Source organism: Haemaphysalis longicornis, unplaced genomic scaffold, assembly GCF_048455015.1.
Source record: "Haemaphysalis longicornis isolate Haplotype H1 unplaced genomic scaffold, Haemaphysalis longicornis Haplotype H1 scaffold_2, whole genome shotgun sequence".
NCBI lineage: Eukaryota > Metazoa > Arthropoda > Arachnida > Ixodida > Ixodidae > Haemaphysalis > Haemaphysalis longicornis.
The window spans coordinates 178,025,866-178,044,973 of record NW_027526295.1 but is presented as its reverse complement, the minus strand read 5'-3'; the positions used below and the strand labels follow the sequence as shown (position 1 = coordinate 178,044,973).

General features: G+C 48.9%; 1 protein-coding gene across 1 annotated transcript in view; it reads left to right on the top strand.

Moving 5' to 3' along the window:
- Rasgap1 (Ras GTPase activating protein 1) overlaps positions 1 to 18,943 on the top strand; it is a 38,299-nt gene extending 19,356 nt beyond the window's left edge. Inside the window, exons 14-20 of the mRNA XM_077698752.1 lie at positions 368 to 441; positions 1,182 to 1,288; positions 1,427 to 1,509; positions 1,646 to 1,806; positions 2,602 to 2,753; positions 6,953 to 7,145; positions 14,773 to 18,943. Coding sequence (XP_077554878.1) covers positions 368 to 441; positions 1,182 to 1,288; positions 1,427 to 1,509; positions 1,646 to 1,806; positions 2,602 to 2,753; positions 6,953 to 7,145; positions 14,773 to 14,992 — 990 coding nt within the window. The 3' untranslated portion in view covers positions 14,993 to 18,943. The remainder of the gene's footprint in view (positions 1 to 367; positions 442 to 1,181; positions 1,289 to 1,426; positions 1,510 to 1,645; positions 1,807 to 2,601; positions 2,754 to 6,952; positions 7,146 to 14,772) is intronic.
- Positions 18,944 to 19,108: the final 165 nt, after the last annotated feature.

The following is a 19,108-nucleotide window of genomic DNA, read 5'->3' as shown; positions in this document are numbered from 1 at the left end:
GCGCAATGACGTCACACCCATCCCGTCGGTGCTGTGTGCAGCGAAGCGTTTGGAAACACGCTGCCGGGCAGCCGCCGCAATTTTGGCTCATTTCCCTAAGTGGGTATGCTTTGCTTGACAAATGTGCACTGTGAACGCTGAGTGGTCGTTACGAGGCACCACGCGAGCGCTGGGCATTTTCTTGGTTTTATTAACTGCCGGTTGGTCGCCGTGAGGCCCGCGCTCACGGTTGCAGCGCGCTCAACAATTTCTGTGTATTTTTAACTGCGGACTTGAAATATTACGATTGTCTGAACAGCTTCTCCGGTAAAAAGAAGCATGGTTTGGTTTGGCGGGTGTGTGACGGTGGTTGCGTTACTCCTTCCAGTACTTGGAGCTGATCTCCTTGAAGAACGTCCCGATGCGGAACCTCGACACTCCGTCCATAGTCCTCAAGGAAGGGTGAGCTGTTTACGAGTGTTGGGGCGCACTGTTGCCACTGGCCATGATTGCAATCGTAAAGGCAGCACAGCATTTTGCGACCATAGCTTGGTACCTTGGGCACCCAGTTTGAGCAAAATTCAGACCACTACTTCATTTCACGCACAGCTGTTATTTTTATTATTTCTCACACACGTGTATTTGGGAGTGGGGGAGGAGAGAGTAGATTGTGCGAAATGGCTTGCATTAGTCGCTCGGTATCACTTTGCATCTGTGCATAATACATACGTGTTTTATCGGTTAAGTAAACAGTTGAGTATTGGCACTTGTCCAGTGTGCCTTGTAAGCGTTTCGTCCCCTTTTGTGCTGTCATGCGCTTTGTAGCTGAGCGCCAACTTGCTTAAAAAATTATTCTCCCGAAATCAGACCCTCTTGTGCCACCTTCAATGTTCACGCAGTTGGACCACAAAGCGACCTACATTCTGGTACAGTTCAGACATTAGAGCCGCCACAGAAAAGTAGCTGGTGGCATTTTAACAGAAAACTTTCTTTGTTATACCTTATTGGAGGCCTATTGGAGGTGCACCTGTTCTGCTCACTTTTGTTTTGTTCACTGGCATAGCTAGCGTCGACTTTTTGCGTTAAAAATACACAAATGCTTGTGCTCCCTTCCTTGGCGGGGGCGGGGGATACTTAAGAACTGTACCACTCTGGTGCTGTGCCCCACTTGATGATATGAACTCGTGCCATGCCTTGTGCAGAACCATGACCAAGCGTGCACAAGGGCGCAACAAGCTGGGTCTCAAAAACTTCAAGCGCCGCTACTTCTGCCTCACTACCAAGGAGCTCTACTACTCAAAGACTAAAGGTGAGCTGCTGCTGAAATTCATGTGGGCCGCACACTGGCGCCCCAGTGTACAGAACTGCGAGTGGTTTCTGCAGGGCGCTTGCTGCTTGTTGCTTTTGCTGGTTGGTGGCCTGACCTGCGTCAACCGTGTTCTTGCAGACTCGAGCCCTCTGTGCACAATCCCCCTGTACGAGATCTTGGGCGTGGAGAAGGTGCAGGAAGACTCCTTCAAAATGAAGAATGTGAGTGCAGAGTCTCGCCGTCTCTGCATGGATTAGGGTCGAGTGTACTTTGCGGCACGCTTCGAAAGTCTGCAGTCTGTTAAGGTGGTTTGAAATTCCCGCCACTCCTTGACGCTGGCTGTGCGTGTGCGTGCAGGTGTTCCAGGTGATCCAGAAGTCTCGGGCGCTGTACATCCAGGCCAACAACTGTGTGGAGGAGAAGGAGTGGCGCACCATCCTCACCCGCATCTGCCACTTCAACCTGTGCCGCATACACACCTACCACCCGGCGGCCTTCCTCAAGGGCCACTGGCTCTGGTCAGTGCAGCTGCCGCCCCTTTAACTCGTGCGGTTGCTGGCATGCGTGTGCCTGCTCTGTGTGCTCTGCACGTCAGGGTTCCCCCCTCCACAAATTCAGCGCATATTATCACTGCAGGTTGGGTTTTGGGGATTACAGCAGTTGACAACTTTTGATTTGGGGTTTCCTGCTGTTAGTGTCTATCTGCCTTGTCTTCGTAGTGCTAGGCACGTTGCTACCTGGAGTCGCGCATAGCGCAGGTGAAGGCTTTGCTGACCACAGACAGCTTACTGGGCACATAGCCTGAAAATTCACAAGAACAAAGAGAGGAAAAACTGGCCTTTCAAAAGCCTTCAAAGGGACTACAAGCAATGGTGCTCCAAGGCATAGTGGAGTGTTCACAGAAAGCAGTGATTGAGAAAGGAATCGTGCCTAACCAATGCTGTTTCTTTGCTGCCGGCATCACCTTATGTGATGCGTGTTGTGGCGGAACTGCTGTAGCAGAGAAATTCCTCCTCTGACACTTCTCGGTCTATGGTCGGCTGCAGTGTGGAGGAGGTGTTAGGGGAACGTTGAACAATTGCAGTTTTGCAAGTTGGCCTTATAATGGGCCATCACATTTAAAGACAGGGCAGAACTCGGCATGACTTGTAGCATTTGCAACACCTTGCGGCTGCCAACAGCTGACTTTCATCACAACGAATGCAAGCTGAGTTGAGCCACGCTGTTCCTCGCCTGCAGTGAGGGCTAGGCCGAGCCGCACGCTTTGCCTGGATGGCCACCAGCATCCTCACGTGCTTCCCTCTCTTGTGCAGCTGCAAGGAGGAGAGCGAGACTGCGCCCGGGTGCTCGCCCGTGACCTCGTACAACCTGGCCGACATCAAGGTGACCATCGACACGGACCGGGAGATGCAGCGGGTCCACTCCATCTTCCTCAACCAGATGCCCACCCTCGAGAGGCTCATGGGTGAGCTGCTGCCCAAAGGGCTTTCGTCAGGGCCGCAATCGAGGGGCAGTGACCGCCAGAGCTACAGCTTTTTCTTACAATGGGTGGCTACGTACTGCCTGTCCTGAAAATGACACATTGTGTAGTGGCCAGGACTTCTGGGTGGGGCTGGAATTGTAAGCTGCAGTGTATACTGTGAGCGCTGAACAGGTGGCACACGCCACAAGTTCGGGAAGCAGGGTACACAAGCGCTAGAAGTCAGACAGATCATGTGCGCCATTAAGAACTGTGTGCTTGGGTTAGGTCGGGTTGATGGGGCTCGGGTTGAACAAAACCATCATGGAAGTTGTCCGTGGCAGTGAAACGACACCTGAATTTCCATTGGGCTACTAAAGGATGGGGCGAGAAGTAGGGTAAGGCTATGAAAGGAGGAGATGAGACAATTTTTAGCCAAAGAATGTGTTCAGGTGATGTGGGGTAGGGGCACTTGGATGTTAAGGAGGAGGAGAACTTTTTTAGTGAGCATGGCATTTGCCGGGAGTGGCTCCTCGGTTTGGAAGGTTATGTGCCGTCTTTGCCAGCACAGCTGTCTCGACCAGAAGAGCCCTGGTTACGAAGGTGCAAGCTAGACAGAAGGATCTCCCACTGCTTGGGTGTAGGGTAAGGGGAGTGGGGTGGCTGTCCTGGCATTCCCATATGATGTGAGGGAGAGTACCTGGTTGTCCACAAAAGCAGAATACTTGTGACCCCATGTCACAGCTTGCACCCCTACTGGCCATGCCTTCGGCACATACAGTGGAATCTCGATGATACGAATCTTGTGGGACCGTGAAAAATATTCATATCATGCGAAATTTGTAATAACCAACACAGACCAAAAAAATTTAACACAAAAAAATGTTTTTATTTCTTTTCTTACTTTCACGTAAAAAAATCTGTGACATTTTTGGCTTTTTTTTTTTCACCTCCATGTCGCCGAGCAGTCGTTTCTGGTGCGCATAAAATTTGGCACTCGTCTCCTCACCCACAGTGCCCAAGTGACACGTCGAGGGCATGCAGGGTTTCGCTTGTCGATGGTGCTAGTTCACTTCCACCACAGTCCTCGCCGTCACTGTCCGACTGCTGCTCCGGCTCCTTCATCTCATCAACGATGTCCTCAGTCGTCCGGACACCGCAAGTGGCGAGATCATCGTCGACAGTGACGACGAGCATTCCACGCTGAGCTGGTCCCACCCTTCGATAGCCAGTGGCTCCTCAAACTGTGGAGACGCTGTCATAGCGAGGCTGAAAAACCCACACTTGCGGAGGCAGTTGGAGATCGTGTCCGCAGTAACTCGGTCCCACGACATGGCAAGGAAGTGCACAGCGTTCAGCAGACTGATCTGGAGGTCTTCATCCTTGCAACTGTTTTTCGCCAGCAACCGTTGCACCAGCATGCCTTCGAAGTGATGCTATATGTTTTATATGATTCCTGTATCAAGTGGTTGCAGGTGGCTGGTGGTGTTAACCGGTAAAAATACCAATTTCACATGAGGCAGAACTACTTCTTTCGGGTGAGCCGAGCATTGGTCAATTAAAAGCAAAACCTTCCTATTTTTACTCGACATCTTGTGATCGAACTGCATGAGTAATTCTCTGACCAATTCGGTGGTCATCCACGCTTTCTTGTTCCCCTTGTACAGGCAAGGCAAACTGCCTACATTTTTAAAGCACCTCGGTTTTTGCAACCTCCCGATGACCGTTAGCTTCAGCCTCTCTGACCTGTAGGCGTTAATCAGTAGAGCTTAGTTACTCCTTGCTTACTGTTTTGTCCACCTTGACAAGCTTCGCCTCTTTAACTGCAAGCTTTGGTTGGGTTACAAATTTTAAAAATCGCGGGCCATCTCCACTAACATGAAACCTGAGGAGGGACGAAGCATGCAGTGTATTAGTGTATTCTTAGTGCCTTGGAGTTTTTGTCAACGGAGATGAAACCGTTGGGGGGTAGAGGTAGAGGTTTGGGGGTAGAGCTTTGCTGTAAAAGTCTTTTGTCTTTGAAGTACGGAGCTCTCTAGTGTGAGGCGTAAGCTAGTTCCCCAGTGTTGTAGTACCGTGACTACATGACAATTACGACGACGACAGGAGATGCCAACAGCGCCAGCCTCTAAGGGGCTTCGCCCCTAAAAAAAGCCCACCTTATCTGTGTCAAATACGTCCCGCGCTTCGTACTCCAATAGATGCGTCGGCAGAGTTTCGGCCATCCAGTCACTCACCACTGAGCCGTCCACCTTCTTTCCTTCACCGCACACAGTTTTGTATGCAAGACCATGCCGCTGCTTGACACAGTGAACCCACCCACCGGAGGCCCGAATTTTTCAATTCCAAGTGAGAGGACGACGTCGTCGGCTTTCTCCCGGAGCACTTTTCCATCACTGTTCACTCCAGCCGCATTTACTCCTTTGAACCACGTCAGGAGGATGTCTTCAAGCTTGACATGCTGGGCTGTCTTGGCTTGGAGTTCACACCGAAGTGCTGCACGTTTTGCAAAATCATGTCCGGTTGCCCAGCAATGGTGCACAACGTCGACGGCGGCAGGCTGAGCTCTTTTGTCAAGTCACTGCACTTCCTTTTCAGTTTGCAGTTGACTTTATTCAGAATCCACAGCCTCTTTTTGAAGAAAAGGGCTGTCCTTTTATGCGACATAGCTGGCAACCTGGATGATTTGGTTGGGAGAAGCCTGCTTCTAAGTAAAAACTTTGCAAACGCATCTCAGCAGCCGAACAACCACCATGCGCAGACGGCGGCAACGGAGAGGAGTGGCGTATTCCGGAGGCGCGGTCCCCCACCCAAGACCAATGAGGCACCAGCAACCGAGTGACGTCGAGTCGCTACCCGACTGCATCACTGCCTGCCCAAGGCCATCAAGGTGTTCTCCCTGGTGGCACGGCTGTGGTAGACTCGGCATGCTGCATGCGCTCACACAACAATACAACAACCCGCCGCGGTGGCTGAGTGGCTAAGGCGTTGCGCTGCTGAGCGCGAGGTCGCGGGTTCGATTCCCGGCCGCGGCGGCCGCTTTTCTGATGGAGGCGAAAAGCAAAAACGCCCGTGTGTGCGAGATTTCGGCGCATGATAAAGATCCCCAGGTGGTCAAAATTAATCCGGAGCCCTCCACTACGGCGCGCCTCATCGCCAGCGTTGCGTCGGCGCGTTAAACCCCACAATCAATCAATCAACAATACAACACTCTTTCCTGGCCGTTCCTGGAAAAAGAGTGATAAAGAGGAGGGAGAAAGCCCTTACGTCGCCGTCGCTTGCTCGCTCGGCAGTCGGGTGCCTTGCCGGCTTGTTTGTGTCATCTGCGGGGCCGCGCATGTTTGTTTGTAATACCCGCCGTGGTGGCTCAGTGGCTAAGGCGTTGCGCTGCTGAGCACGAGGTCGCAGGTTCGATTCCCGGCCGCGGCGGCCGCATTTCTGATGGAGGCGAAAAGCAAAAACGCCCGTGTGTACAAGATTTCGGCGCACGATAAAGATCCCCAGGTGGTCAAAATTAATCCGGAGCCCTCCACTACGGCGCGCCTCATCACCCGCGTTGCGTCGGTGCGTTAAACCCCACAATCAATCAATCATCAATGTTTGTTTGTAATGACGAAATTTTGTCCATTGCAAGCAATGCAATTTCACTAGGGCTTCTCATAAACCAGGATCACATCATTGAGATTCCACTGTAACCCTTTATAACAATTAACGTGCGTCGCTACGCCGTGGTTTGATTGTTGCAGAACTTTTATTCCACACCTTCAGTTGTAAAGTCCAAGTGACTGTTGTAAATTGGCCGAAGGCCAAAGGGCATTTTCAGCAAAGCACGCTTCTTGCAGCAGCCAGCTGAATGAAATTGGTTCCCTCTCCTTTTCATTGTCTGAGTTTTCATCTAGCCTTGCCAATGCCCTTCTTTTCACTGCTGTCTTGAAGTGAAGGGTGCAGTGGAATCGAGGATAGCGAAGGAGAGGTAGCTCCTATGTTGTTTTGTTTTGTTTTTTCCTCTTCCTTGTTTTAATTGTGCTGCTCGGTTGAAGATGGCTATTGGACTGGCCCGTACAAGGTATTAGCAGGCTAACCGCTGTTTTTAGCCGCTTCCAGAGGGCTAGTTTTGGATGAGTGTCACGCAAGTCTAGCTTGACAAGAGTCCCAGCATGTGGACTGTGTGTGACGGTGTGCGTGCGCCCTCTCCCTCCCTGCAGAGACGTGTCGGCAGCAGCTGCCGGGCGGCAGCCACTGCGGTGTGGAGCTGCGGCTGCCCCCTGGCTTTGTGCTGGAGGACCCGGCCAGCCTGCTGAGCACCGTGTCCTCCATCAAGACCTTCGTGGAGAGCATGGAGCTCAAGCACGAGCGCCACCGGCACCACCTGTACCGGCAGACGCAGTACGGCTCCAAGTGAGTGCCCCCACCCACCCAGCACAAAAACCTTCGGCAGCTAACAGTGGCAGTAGCCCACACAGTGTGTCACTCCGCCGAACCCGGATGTCAACGCACGCATGCATTTTGAAGGGAGATTCTGCTTAGATGCAGGATGTCCGCTTTTTCTCGCAATGTTTGCCATCGCTGCAGTGACTTCTATGCAGATTAAGCCGAAAAAGCAAGGTAGCAACACGCGTCATGTTCAATATACTCGTAGTAATGCACTCTGCTCTGCATGGAAGAACAGTTGGCTGCAGTGTTAAGGCGCAGGGGCAACTTCCATTGTCTATCTTAAATTGTACCCGAGTATAGGGTCTGCACCGGTGCCAATTCGCCACTCCTCCTCAATAAGATTAGGAGCGAGTGAATCAGCAGTGACTTCCTTGAAGCCGGAATAGTTCATGACCTTCGTCAGTGTTGACAGGAAGCAGGCGCGGTACTCCTGAGTCTGTGCCTGAAGCTGGCGACACGTGACTGGATTGGCTGTGAAGTGCTGCGGATGGCATATTTATTTATTTATTTATTGTACCTCAAATGCCCCGAGTAGGGGTATTACATGAGGGGTGGGCAGATACATCAGTTAATAAGGTGATCGATGAAATCCCTGAATTTAGTAGGGTCGGAGTGTTGGATGGCGTCGGTGGGCAAGCTGTTCCAGTCTTTGGCTGTTTGCACGAAGAATGAGTGCAGGTGGGCAGATGTACGGGCTGCTGGAGGATAAACAGCTTTTGCATGGCTAGTGCGGCATGACGTCCGGTGGGCGGGTGTGATAGCAGATGAAGGGGGCAATGCGTGGTAGAATTTATGAAAAAGGCAAAGGCGAGAGGTTTTTCGTCGTGAAGCTAATGTTTTAAGGTTGGCGCGGCGTTTGAGGGCAGATACGCTAGTATGATGTGAATAGTCGGAGTAAATGAATCTAATCGCACGGTTTTGAACGGCTTCAAGTGTGTACGTATGATTAGATTGAAAGGGGTCCCAAATTGCGCACGCGTACTCTAGCTTAGGCCGAACTAGTGTAATGGAAGCTGGGATCTTTAGTGAAGGGGGAGCAAGTTTTAAATTTCGTCGAATGTAGCCGAGTGCACGGTTAGCGTTGTTAGAAATATGCAAAATGTGCGATGACCAAGAAAGATCGGAAGCTAGATTGATGCCTAGGTGTTTATAGGAGCTAACAGAAAGAATTGCGGAACCGTAAATGGAGTACGTAAATGTTTGGTGTGACTGCTGTGAGTACAGTTTTTTTAACGTTCAGGCGCATTAACCATGTTTCGCACCATGTTTTAATGAGGTGTAGGTCGGACTGAAGGATTGCTGAATCGGGAGGATAACATATAGAGCGGTATAGAACGCAATCATCAGCGAATAATCTGATATTGGACTGAATGTTAGTAGGAAGGTCATTAATGTAAATCAAGAATAGCAGAGGGCCGAGAACAGTGCCCTGCGGAACTCTGGAGAGAACGGGGGACATATCTGAAGCAATGTTGTTGGCGTAAACAAACTGTTGGCGGTTAGTCAAAAAGTCACGGATCCAATCGAAAATCTGAAGGCTTAAATTTAGGCGGGATAGTTTTAAAAGCAAGCGTTTGTGTGGAACTTTGTCAAAAGCTTTTTCAAAGTCTAGAAAAAGGGCATCTACCGGTGAGTTAGTATCCATGCTAGAGCTGATATCATTCACAAATAACGTGAGTTGCGTGTCACAGGAAAGCCCTTTCTGGAAGCCATGTTGGTGAGGGTGGAAAAATTTATTGGCAGTTAGGAATTTTACAATGTGGGAGTAGATTATATGTTCCATGATTTTAGAACAAACACAAGTTAATGAAATGGGATGGTAGTTATTATTGGATTTTGGAGTACCTTTTTTCGCCACTGGGATAACTCTGCCCACCTTCCAGTCCAGCGGCACCACACCACATATAAGAGACTGCTGAAAAATGTGCGCCAAAATGATACTTGAGACATGCTTTGTGTTTTTTAGTATTTTTGAATTGATTCCGTCGATGCCAGAGGAAGATGATAGTGACAATGATTCTATAACTTTCAAAATACCATTAGGATCAAACACTAATGATGGCATGATGTCGTGGTCAAAGAAAGGGGTGTCAGGTAACTCACTCACAGGTTCTCTGGTAAAGACGGAGCTGAAGGTTTTGTTTAGAATTTCGGCGACATCATGTGCTGGTACTGTGTGGTTATGATCGTCGGTTAGCAACAGCGAAGTGGGGTGGTTAGGGTTAATAGTCTTCCAAAATCATTTTGGGTTATTACGTAACATTTCTGGTAATGTGGTAGAAAAAAACGACCGTTTAGCCTTTTGGGATTGCGCCGTGAATGTCTTGTCCGCCGCACGATATTTGGCCCAAGCATGTGGGCTGTCAGACCGTTTAGCCGACCGGAATAGACGTTTCTTTTCGTTTTCTAAGACGTTTCTAAGTGACGAACTGAACCAGGGGGAAGATGATTTTTCTTTGACGGTAATGGTGGGGACGTGTTTGTGGGTCAACTCCTGCACTTTAGTTTTAAAAAGGGACCAGTTACATTCAAGAGAGCGCTGCAAGAAATCAATGACGAACCACTCAGAGAATGTTGTTAGCTCTTCATTGATAGCCTCGTAATTTCCTTTATCGTAGAGCGTGATGGTTTTTTTATTCTTTTGCTGATGAGGTAACTTGAGACTAATTGAAGCGTGGATTACTGCGTGGTCACTTAGGCCAGATAAGTGGGTGAGTGGTGATATGCTATCAGCGTGCGAAGTTAAAAGGAGGTCCAGAATGTTTGAAGAATTACAAGATTCTCGAGTTGGCGCAGAAACAAGTTGTGTTTCTTAAACCCTCTTAAACCCCTCTTAAAACTATTTCTTTTAATTTTTAAGTAAACTCTGTGAAACTTGTCAGTCTTACTGCTTTCCCCCCACTGATTTCAAATATGGCATTATTTTTTTAGTTGGTCAATTAGGTCCTGAGATAATTAGTGGTAATTAACCATTTTTGGAGGAACAATAGACAAAACTGTGTTGGTCAGAAAACTGTAATCTTTACATTTTCCAACACTATGAACCCTGGTGAGTGCAATAAGACAATCAGTTTTTTTATTCATCGCTTGGAACTGATTTTACCGCTCATTAAACTTCAGTGTTTGAAGTTGGCACTCAAAATGGCTCCTTGCCAGTGTTGCCACCAAGGTTTAACGAGCTGTAAAATTAGTTTAAAGTAACGCATCAAAAAACTAATTGTCTTATTGCACTCACCAGTGTTCATAGTATTCGAAAATGTAAAGATTACAGTTTTCTTACCAACACAGTTTTGTCTATTGTTCCTCCAAAAATGGTTAATTACCTCTAATTATCTCGGGACCTAATTGACCAACTAAAAAAATAATGCCATATTTGAAATTAGTGGAGGAAAAGCAGCAATACTGACAAGTTTCACAGAGTTTACTTAAAAATTAAAAAAGTTTTTTTAAGAGCAGTGTCCCCCCTTAAAGAGGGACCCTGCAACACTTGCCAACGACTACGAGTAATGTATTTTGGGATAAAGTCTATTGTCCCAGAAATCTCCTCCCGCAAGAATTATTACAATCCGTTCACAATTAACGAAACTACGCGCGATGAGAAATCGCGCATAATCGTTCCCTCTCAACTCGACCGCGGGCAACGCGACGAAAGCTGCGCGCTCTCTCCCGGAGAGGGGGGCGGCTCGCGGCGTTCTCTTCGGCGGCCTTCGATATATCAAATGCCGGGTAGTTTTCTCCTTTTCTCCGCAACGCGGAGGGGCCTATTTCCGGTCTGGTGCCACAAAAAAGCAGGCATGGGTGCCTGCTCGCAAGTGCGCGCTCGGGCTGGTAGGGCGTTTTTGAAGCAATAAACGTTTGTAGTCGAGTGGTCCCGTTGAAAGGGAAGTATTGAGCTCATCACTCAAACTCCGCGCGCACTCAAAACACAAAAGAAACGGCAAAACTGTGCCTACAGGTTCAGGCATAGAAGAGGTTCGTACACAGCGATGACGACGACGGAAATGGGAGAATCTAGCCGCGAAGTTGACCAGTGACAGCCGATCGGGCAGCCATGGCCTATGTGACGTCCCTCAGGCCATGCATAATGAGGACAACTGAAGAGAGAGCGGTTTGTTTTTCCGCGTCTTTCACATCGATTTGCGCGCTCACCGCTTCACGTGCACGTGTAATATTTGGCTCAGGTATTCCTGGCCGTGTAATCTAAACGTTGCGCAGGTTTACTTGCACTGCTCAAAGAGTGTTGCAGGGTCCCTTTAAGCCAAAAGTTAGACACGTGTCGACAAAATCGCTTTCTATGCTGCATTTTGATGTTGTTAAGGCGAGGTCGGACCATGTTATCGCTGGGAAATTGAAGTCGCCGAGTATTAGTAAGTGTGTGCTGGGATTTGATACGGATAATAAGTTTAAGGCGCTATGGAATTCTGTGATGAATGATGAATGAGCGTCAGGGGGGCGGTAACATGCACCAATAATTAAGGGTGGAAAAGAACTGTTGCATCTTATAAATAATAGCTCAAGGGTGGAGGGGACATTAACACGGCTGCACTGAAGTCGTTGGTGAGCTGCTATCAAAACGCCGCCACCTCGTTTGGTGTCGCGGTCGAGTCGAAAGACATCGTGATGTGGAAAGCAAGATATCAGTTCTGTATTGGAAATTGAGGAATTAAGCCATGTTTCTGTTAGTACGATTAGGTCGGACTCAGTGGTGTCGATGAGGGAACGAAGATCGTCACGCTTAGGCAGAAGGCTCCGGATGTTAGTGTATATTAGCGATAAAGATTTACCGATGGAATTTATTTGGGAAGGTTTGGAAACTGGTGGCTATTGTGGTCGGGGAACTACTTTTTGAGCACGGCGATCAAAGACGTAAGTGGTTTTGTCAATCAAAAGTTTGTCATGGCGGAGTTTGTAGGGTTTGGGTTGGGACTTGCCGAATTCGATCAAGCGTTTTTGCGCAAAGCGGGTGTTAGGTGAGCAGTCCTGGCCAATGCTGTAGTCTGAATTCTTCAATTTTTTGGCGTTCGAGAGGACGTTTTCTTTATCTTTGTAGTGTGCGAAACGCATGACAATAGGGCGTTTTTTGTCTGGTTGGAACCGACCTATTCTGTGTGCCCGCTCCGCACTTCTTGGATCGAGGGATACTTGAAGCGCTTCATCACATAGCTTCAGTACCAATTGCTCGGATTGTGACCATGTTTCCTTCTCATCGTCGTCGAAGCCAAAAAACAGAAGGTTAGAGCGGCGAGCGCGGTCTTCAGAACTGTCAGACCTGTCGGTAAGAGTATCAATTACATTGGCGTTGTGCGCGGCGAGTGTCTGGATGTCATCAACCTGGGTTTTGAGTGAGGCAAGTGTTGAACAGTCGTTTTCTATTTTTGTTAGCCTGGAGATGATGTTGTCGAAGGTTTTTTCATGCTGGGAGAGCGCAGTGCGAATGGATTTCATTTCATTCAGTATTGTTTCCTGGGAAGAGCGTATGGCGTCTAGTGTAGACTGGATGTCACAAGGATCTTCTGTTGAGGACGAGCGTGTGGTAGACCCGGTTCCTCCACATCGCCGCACAACAGTAGTAGTTTCAAGGTGACAGCGGAACAACAATATGCAATATCAACAACACAGCCTGGGCTCGGCAGCACTAGCAAGGCGGCATAAGAAGTGCGTTTAGCAAATAATGAGGAACAATTTTTTACCTGCGCAAAGAACAGGCGTTGCAAATGACGGTTGGCCATCGCTGGCGTGCTGCCGAGCCCACTGAAGAGCGTGTCGATAGCGCAGAGCCTTTTATCGGGGTGGAGTGACGTAGGGGTTGAGTCGGTAGCACGTGACCAATGAAGAAACTGGGCTGCGAAGAGATGATCCTCTGGCGGCGCCGATGGGCACTGGCCAGATGTGCTGTGTTGAAGATCCGGGGTAGCCGAAACGTCGTGCGTCCGGGTGGCTGGGTTGACCGGGCTCAGTAGTATCGGGAGGCAAGGGTTCGTATCAGCAGCATGAAACTGCTCGCCGTGAATTCCGAGCGGAAAGGCCAGGAACAGGAGCTGCGCAAAGAACAGGCGTTGCAAATGACGGTTGGCCATCGCTGGCGTGTCATTGTCATTGACCAATCCCCCTGAGAGGGTTCATGCAGATGGTGGTGTGGAGGGATTTTATTGATGACAAGCGCTGGGAGTGTGAAAGGTTCCGAGCTAAAGTGACTTTTTACAGTTTCGCTGTAAGAAAATGTTTGTGAAAACACAAAATATCCATCAGCCGGGTAGGTTTTGGCCTTGCTATCATAGGTAGGTACGGAACAGGTTGCGAATATTCGCAGGTACCTCTGAATAGCCAGCTGGCTAGCTAACAACCCTGAGCTGGAGCTTCTTTTGCCAAGCGGAGCTGTTGAATTCATTCTGAACTTGGTTGGGTGGTGTTAGAAATAAAAAATACCAAGAAAAAACAAACTGCACTGCCTTTAAAGCCGGCTTTCGTGCCTGCTCGAGTGTGAGCGCAAGGGTCATATGTGTATGTGCACTCCTTACTAAACGATTTTATAGGTGATACGTGTTTTTTGAGCTACTACAATGCAAAAAAATATTGGCGCAGCTTGCACTACTGGTGCAAGGCTGGCAAAACAGCGGAGCTGGGGGGTCGACCTAGCTTTTTCCCTCTGGAATCTGCTGTCAGTGTGGGGGGGACCGACTGTAATGGCCTTGTAAAATCCGGATAAACTTGTCCTCCCCCCTCAACACTTAGCCTGACCTAGCAAGAACATCGCAAAACCTAACAAAATTTAGCAAAGCCTAACGAAACCTAGCAAAGCTGTAAGAAACTAAGTTGACCCGCCAGCTCTGCTGTTTATGCAGCCTTGCGCCACTAGTGCAAGATGTGCCATTTTTTAAATTTGTTTTGTAAATAAGCAGCTAAGTGTCGTTTTTTTTCCCTCAGTGTTAAACAAGATAGACCACAAAATGCGACATTTGTGCAAAGTTTGTGCATGAATGGGGCAGCAGTTCCCTCAGGAAAAATGATTAAAGACGTTTGTTTATTGCTGTAGCACCCTGTACAACAGGCAGTGCAGTCTATTGGCATAGACCTTCACGAGAAAATGTGTCATTCCCACATGGGTGCACAACTGTGCAGCGCCGACGTGCACCAGTGCACAGCGTAACAAGTGTTGGACATCGCACTCGATCACTTGCAGCGTGCGTTTGTATTTTTCCTTGACGGTCCAGTCTACCAAAGCAACCTAGAACTGCACAGCCACTGCCAGACTGTTTACACACTCTGTAGATGGGTGTGAGACTGAGTTTGCCCTAAAAACTTTAGCAGCACATCTTTTATGTTGTATACAATTGTTGTATAATTTGTATACAATTGTTGTATACAAATGTTGTATAAATCGTTGTATGTTGTATAAATATATGTTGTATGTTGTATATGATTAAACTGTGCAGGAAAGTCTCTTTTTTCCTTAAGAAAAAACAAGAAACAGATCTTTACATTGGGTAGCTGGACTGTTGCTAGAGAGTGTGCGCGAGCGTTTGGTAGGCTGAGATGATGCTGGTGCAGTGCTGCTGTGGGTGCTTAATGCATTGTGCATTGTGTGGTGCAGGCAAGCGCCCATTGGGGACGACAACTACCTGCTCATGTTTGCGCGGCAGCAGCAGCAGCAGCAGCAGCGGACTGCCTCGGTGCCAAACGCGTCCTCCCTGGCGCGCCCCCTCACCAGTGATCTCAACATTCCTCTTCCGAACCTCCCCGCGCCGGCCCTGCCCCCCTTCCCGGGCAGCGCCAGCAACGGGGGCCTCTTCAGCCACATGGACGTGCCTTAGCCGCCACTCCTCTCCCTCTTCACACACGCGCGCGCATGCGGCACGCCCCTCGGCCTGCTACGAGGAAACGGGACTCTGCGTCACGCCCAGCCCGGGCTGCTGCCCCTCGCTGTGCCACCGGTGCTTTTTAGTGGGACTCTGAGCTGCAGTGCTTCTTTGCCTGCTAGCCAGGAGCCTTGTCGTCGGCACGGGAGGGCTCTGGGCGCATTGTTACCCGGTTTCAAGAGTGAACTGGGAAAGTTTAGGGCACCTGTGTCGGTGCATGCGAGGGAGCCAAGCGGTGTCAGATAACAGGTGCGGTTGTTTGGCAAGGCCGTGCATTATCGCCACCAACAGATGGCACATTTACCGACGCAATTACCAATTGCGAGGAGATGTCCACTGCCTGCCGAATGGGTCGGAGCATCCTTAGCCAAGCTATTTGCGCAGTGCTCCGAAAGCTTTTCATGTACGGTGATGTCTGGGATGAACAAGAGCAAGCTGGGGCCCCTGGACTGGCACACAAGGCAGCATGGTAGTTTATGGCCATGCCACAGCGTGTCTGCTTTCAGGGCACACTCACTTGCACAGTAAGGCTTGGATCGGCTGCATGCACCAACTTGTGAGCCAATTTCTCTCGCCGCATTAGCTGTCGTGGCAGCACGTGAGGACAGCATATCGGTGTGCATTACGCAACGATGGAAGTGCGCGCGACCGGTGGTGTTTTTTATTGAGGATTTGCTTCGTGCTGGTGCTGAAGCTTATTTCTCTTCCTCAAAAACTCTTGAAATGCCAAACTGCACCTGCAAGTGCTGCGTAGGACTGAACGCAGCGGTGGATAATGCTGCAGTCCCAGGCACACGGTACAAATGGCTGTAGCAAAGGACGCCCGAAGGATGCGAGATGCTCGCTTCACCCGTGTAGCTTTCTGTTGAGGACAGAAAGATTGGCGTCTTTACGTTGGGAGAGAGGGAAAAAAAAGGAGCAGTGTTCAAGATCACTTGTAAATCAGCCAGACGCAGTCTCTGCAGTCCTTTTTACCTGACAATCTGCCTCGCCCTGCCAGCATCCTTAAATCTTCATACCCATGCACAGTGACGGTGCCAGTGCAGTTGTTGGCACAATCATATGGCGGTGCGTTTCTGTGCATCCCAAGGAAAAGCCCAATATGTGGAGAGACCTGCTCGCTCCCCCCTCAACCTTTCTTTGTCCGTTCAGACGTGGGTGCGTTGAGCGAGAGAAGTACCACTGCCAAGTCCCTCTTAACTGGCGAGGAAGGTGAAGGCTAATCAAGAGCTGGAACGTAGGGATTGGGAGGTGATTTTGCATTCGACGGCACTGCGCAGGGCCATCGAGGCTAGCCACAGTTGTGCAAGAGTGCATGTTGTCCGTTCCTGTACTGTTGGTGGCACTGTTGTCCACCTTCGCAGCTTCTACCGTAGCACAGTCTGGGCAGTGAAAAAGCACGCGAGCGGGTGTATAGACGCAAGAGCATTTCGAAGATTTCCGACGAACAAAGTGTAAAGAAGATTGCGGCCAGGGTTCATGTGTCACACATTTAAAGGGGGGCGAATTCACTCGCGTTTGCGAACAACTTTGTCGATATTTTTTCCTTCTCGTCGCTCACTCGTGTTTTTTTTTTCTCCTCCTGCTTGTGTAGTATTTTTGTATGTTTAATATATTATATACATCTAATATACATATTGCGCTGTTACGTGTTAACACGCTGCAAGTTTTTTTAGTTGCAGGAAATTTTTAATGGAGCAATTGCTGCAGAAGGCTTGATGTAAATTAGCCTATTCGTGAAGTCTTGGCCCACAGTTTAGAAAAGAAGAGTTGTTACTTGGTAAGGGCACTGTAATTTGATGTTAGTGTCACGCCTGCTGTCACAGGGGTGAAATTCGCTCTGGAGGAGGAACTTGGAATAGGTGTGAGGCTTGCCATGTTCTGATGGCGAGTTAGGTGGCGGTAACAATATTTATTAACATGCCCTGCAGAGCAGTTTATTTTTGTCTTATGCAGACATCATTTGTAGTTGGGACTTGCTTCGCTGTACTAAGAATGCTGCAGTGCCTAAACTAAGTAATAAAAATGAAAAAGCAAGCTATCAAGTCTTTAAGGCCGTTGCACCTGTTAGCAACAGAACAAAAAAATTATTGCAACTTAAAGAAGAATGCATCCCGACTAAAATGTGCATCCCCCATCTCAAGCGGTCCCGTGAAAGGAAACGGTCATGCGACCACTTGTGGCGTTTGCTTCGGACTGGAGGCAAGATGCTATTTCATTCATTGACTCACACATTAAGTTCGCTGTCACGTCATAATTGCTGTATAGTTGATTAACATTGTCCCTTTTGTGTGCAATTTGTGCGTCTTTCTTTGTACTGCCAGCTTGCTTCTCCCTCCTTGGTGCTTTTGGATCTTGTTATTCCAAGGATGCCACATTGGCTGCTTTCTGCTCATTACGGTTTTGTGTGAATGCATCCGAAACTGATGTTCGGTGTACACTAGGTTTGATATCAGCGAGCTTGCAGTGTAGCCAACCGAATGATGAAAAATTCTTTGATCATGGGTGGGTGAGGCATTTTTCTTATTCTTTTTTTTCCCCCTCGGAAGGCGTTTTATTTTCTGAAAGTGATGCCCCCCCCCACTTCCTTCCTGTTGAAGGTCACATACTGGGAGAAAGAGAGCCCTAATTCATCTCTTTATCCCCCCACCCCACCCCTTTTCACCGTATTAGTTTATTCGTCATGACATTTTAATTTAAAGGGCCCACATGGTGTTCCCATTATTGGCGAGATTGTGCATGTTATTCACTGACATGTTTCTGAAATTTTTATGCGTTGCAGTGTTGTCTCGCAGCCGGTACTTTAGCACGAAAGGAACTTTTTGTACGGATGACGTGGGTTTCTGAGCAGCGATTGCGGCGCAAGATGTGACAAACCATCCGCCGACATGACAGCTTCAGTGCTTTGTGCTTTCCGTTGTTGTTTAGCCTGTTGTAGTACTTACATTTGTCGAGTTGTTAATATAATCTAGTTGTGTACCGACCGTGGGAATTTTTCATCAGTTCAGAGGTTTTGGCTTGTGATGGTGACGCTTTGCAAGGGAGCACTGCTGTGTACCGTGGCAAAGTGTACACGTGCGTGGTGTAAACAAGGTTCACATTGTACAGGGAAATGGTGGTGGTATTGGCGTGATGTGTTGCGAGCATTGTGCCCTGTTTGAAACTAAGTGACATTGCTTTGTAACTTGACCTTCTGTTTACCACACGAAGCAAGTTTGTAAAGTAGAAGTTTGCAATGCGTGTTTGCGTGGTACCGTACCGTATCAGTAGCGGCCGTGTTACTGCCGCGGTGCCTTGTGTGCAAATGTGTACCATGCTCACGGCAGTTGTGTATGCTTGTCTTGGAAGGCTCAAGGGAGAAGCAGTGGCAGCGACGTTTTTGTTTTGCGGGAGATGGTCAGTCACGTTGACCACGCAGAGTTTGTACTGCGATTGTAGCCAGAAAGCGTGTGATGGTGGTTGAGCAGTGCCACACCCTACAACCATGCTGTACATAGTGTTTGGGTCTGTACGAGCTCTGCTGTCGTGGGGGCTAAGTCTGGCCAGGCGAGAAGCATCTATGCAGAAGCACCACCCCCGGTCCTTGTTGTAGAGAGGAGCACATCATTTACATAACTCGAGTAACAACCCCTCCCCCGTTTTATCACCGCGCCCCCACATTTTTAGCCAACGGAGAGAGCGCACGCTTTTGCCCCCCCCCCCCCCCCGACTCGGGCCTAATGGCATTGCGTGCTCCGGTGTGGTCACAAGCAAGGGTTTGTTGCGTGGACACTATTTATTGAGAACTAAACATATTTACTCCAACCAAGAACAAAGCCCTAGGAGTGCCTTTCTACTTCTGTCTCTGTTGTGCGTGTACGTTCCCATCATTCACATAGTGATTGAGTAAAGACGAATTTTGCGCTACTCTGTGGAGCCTGTCTGCTTGCCTGTGTACTATACAGTCACGGCGAAGAAAACAAGAATTTAGAGCCATTCTTCTTTTGAATGCAAACAAATTTTATTCCAGTTTGTGCAACGTTTACACACTGCTGTCTCGTACAGTCCGAGCGTGTGCCGTTGTATTCTCGT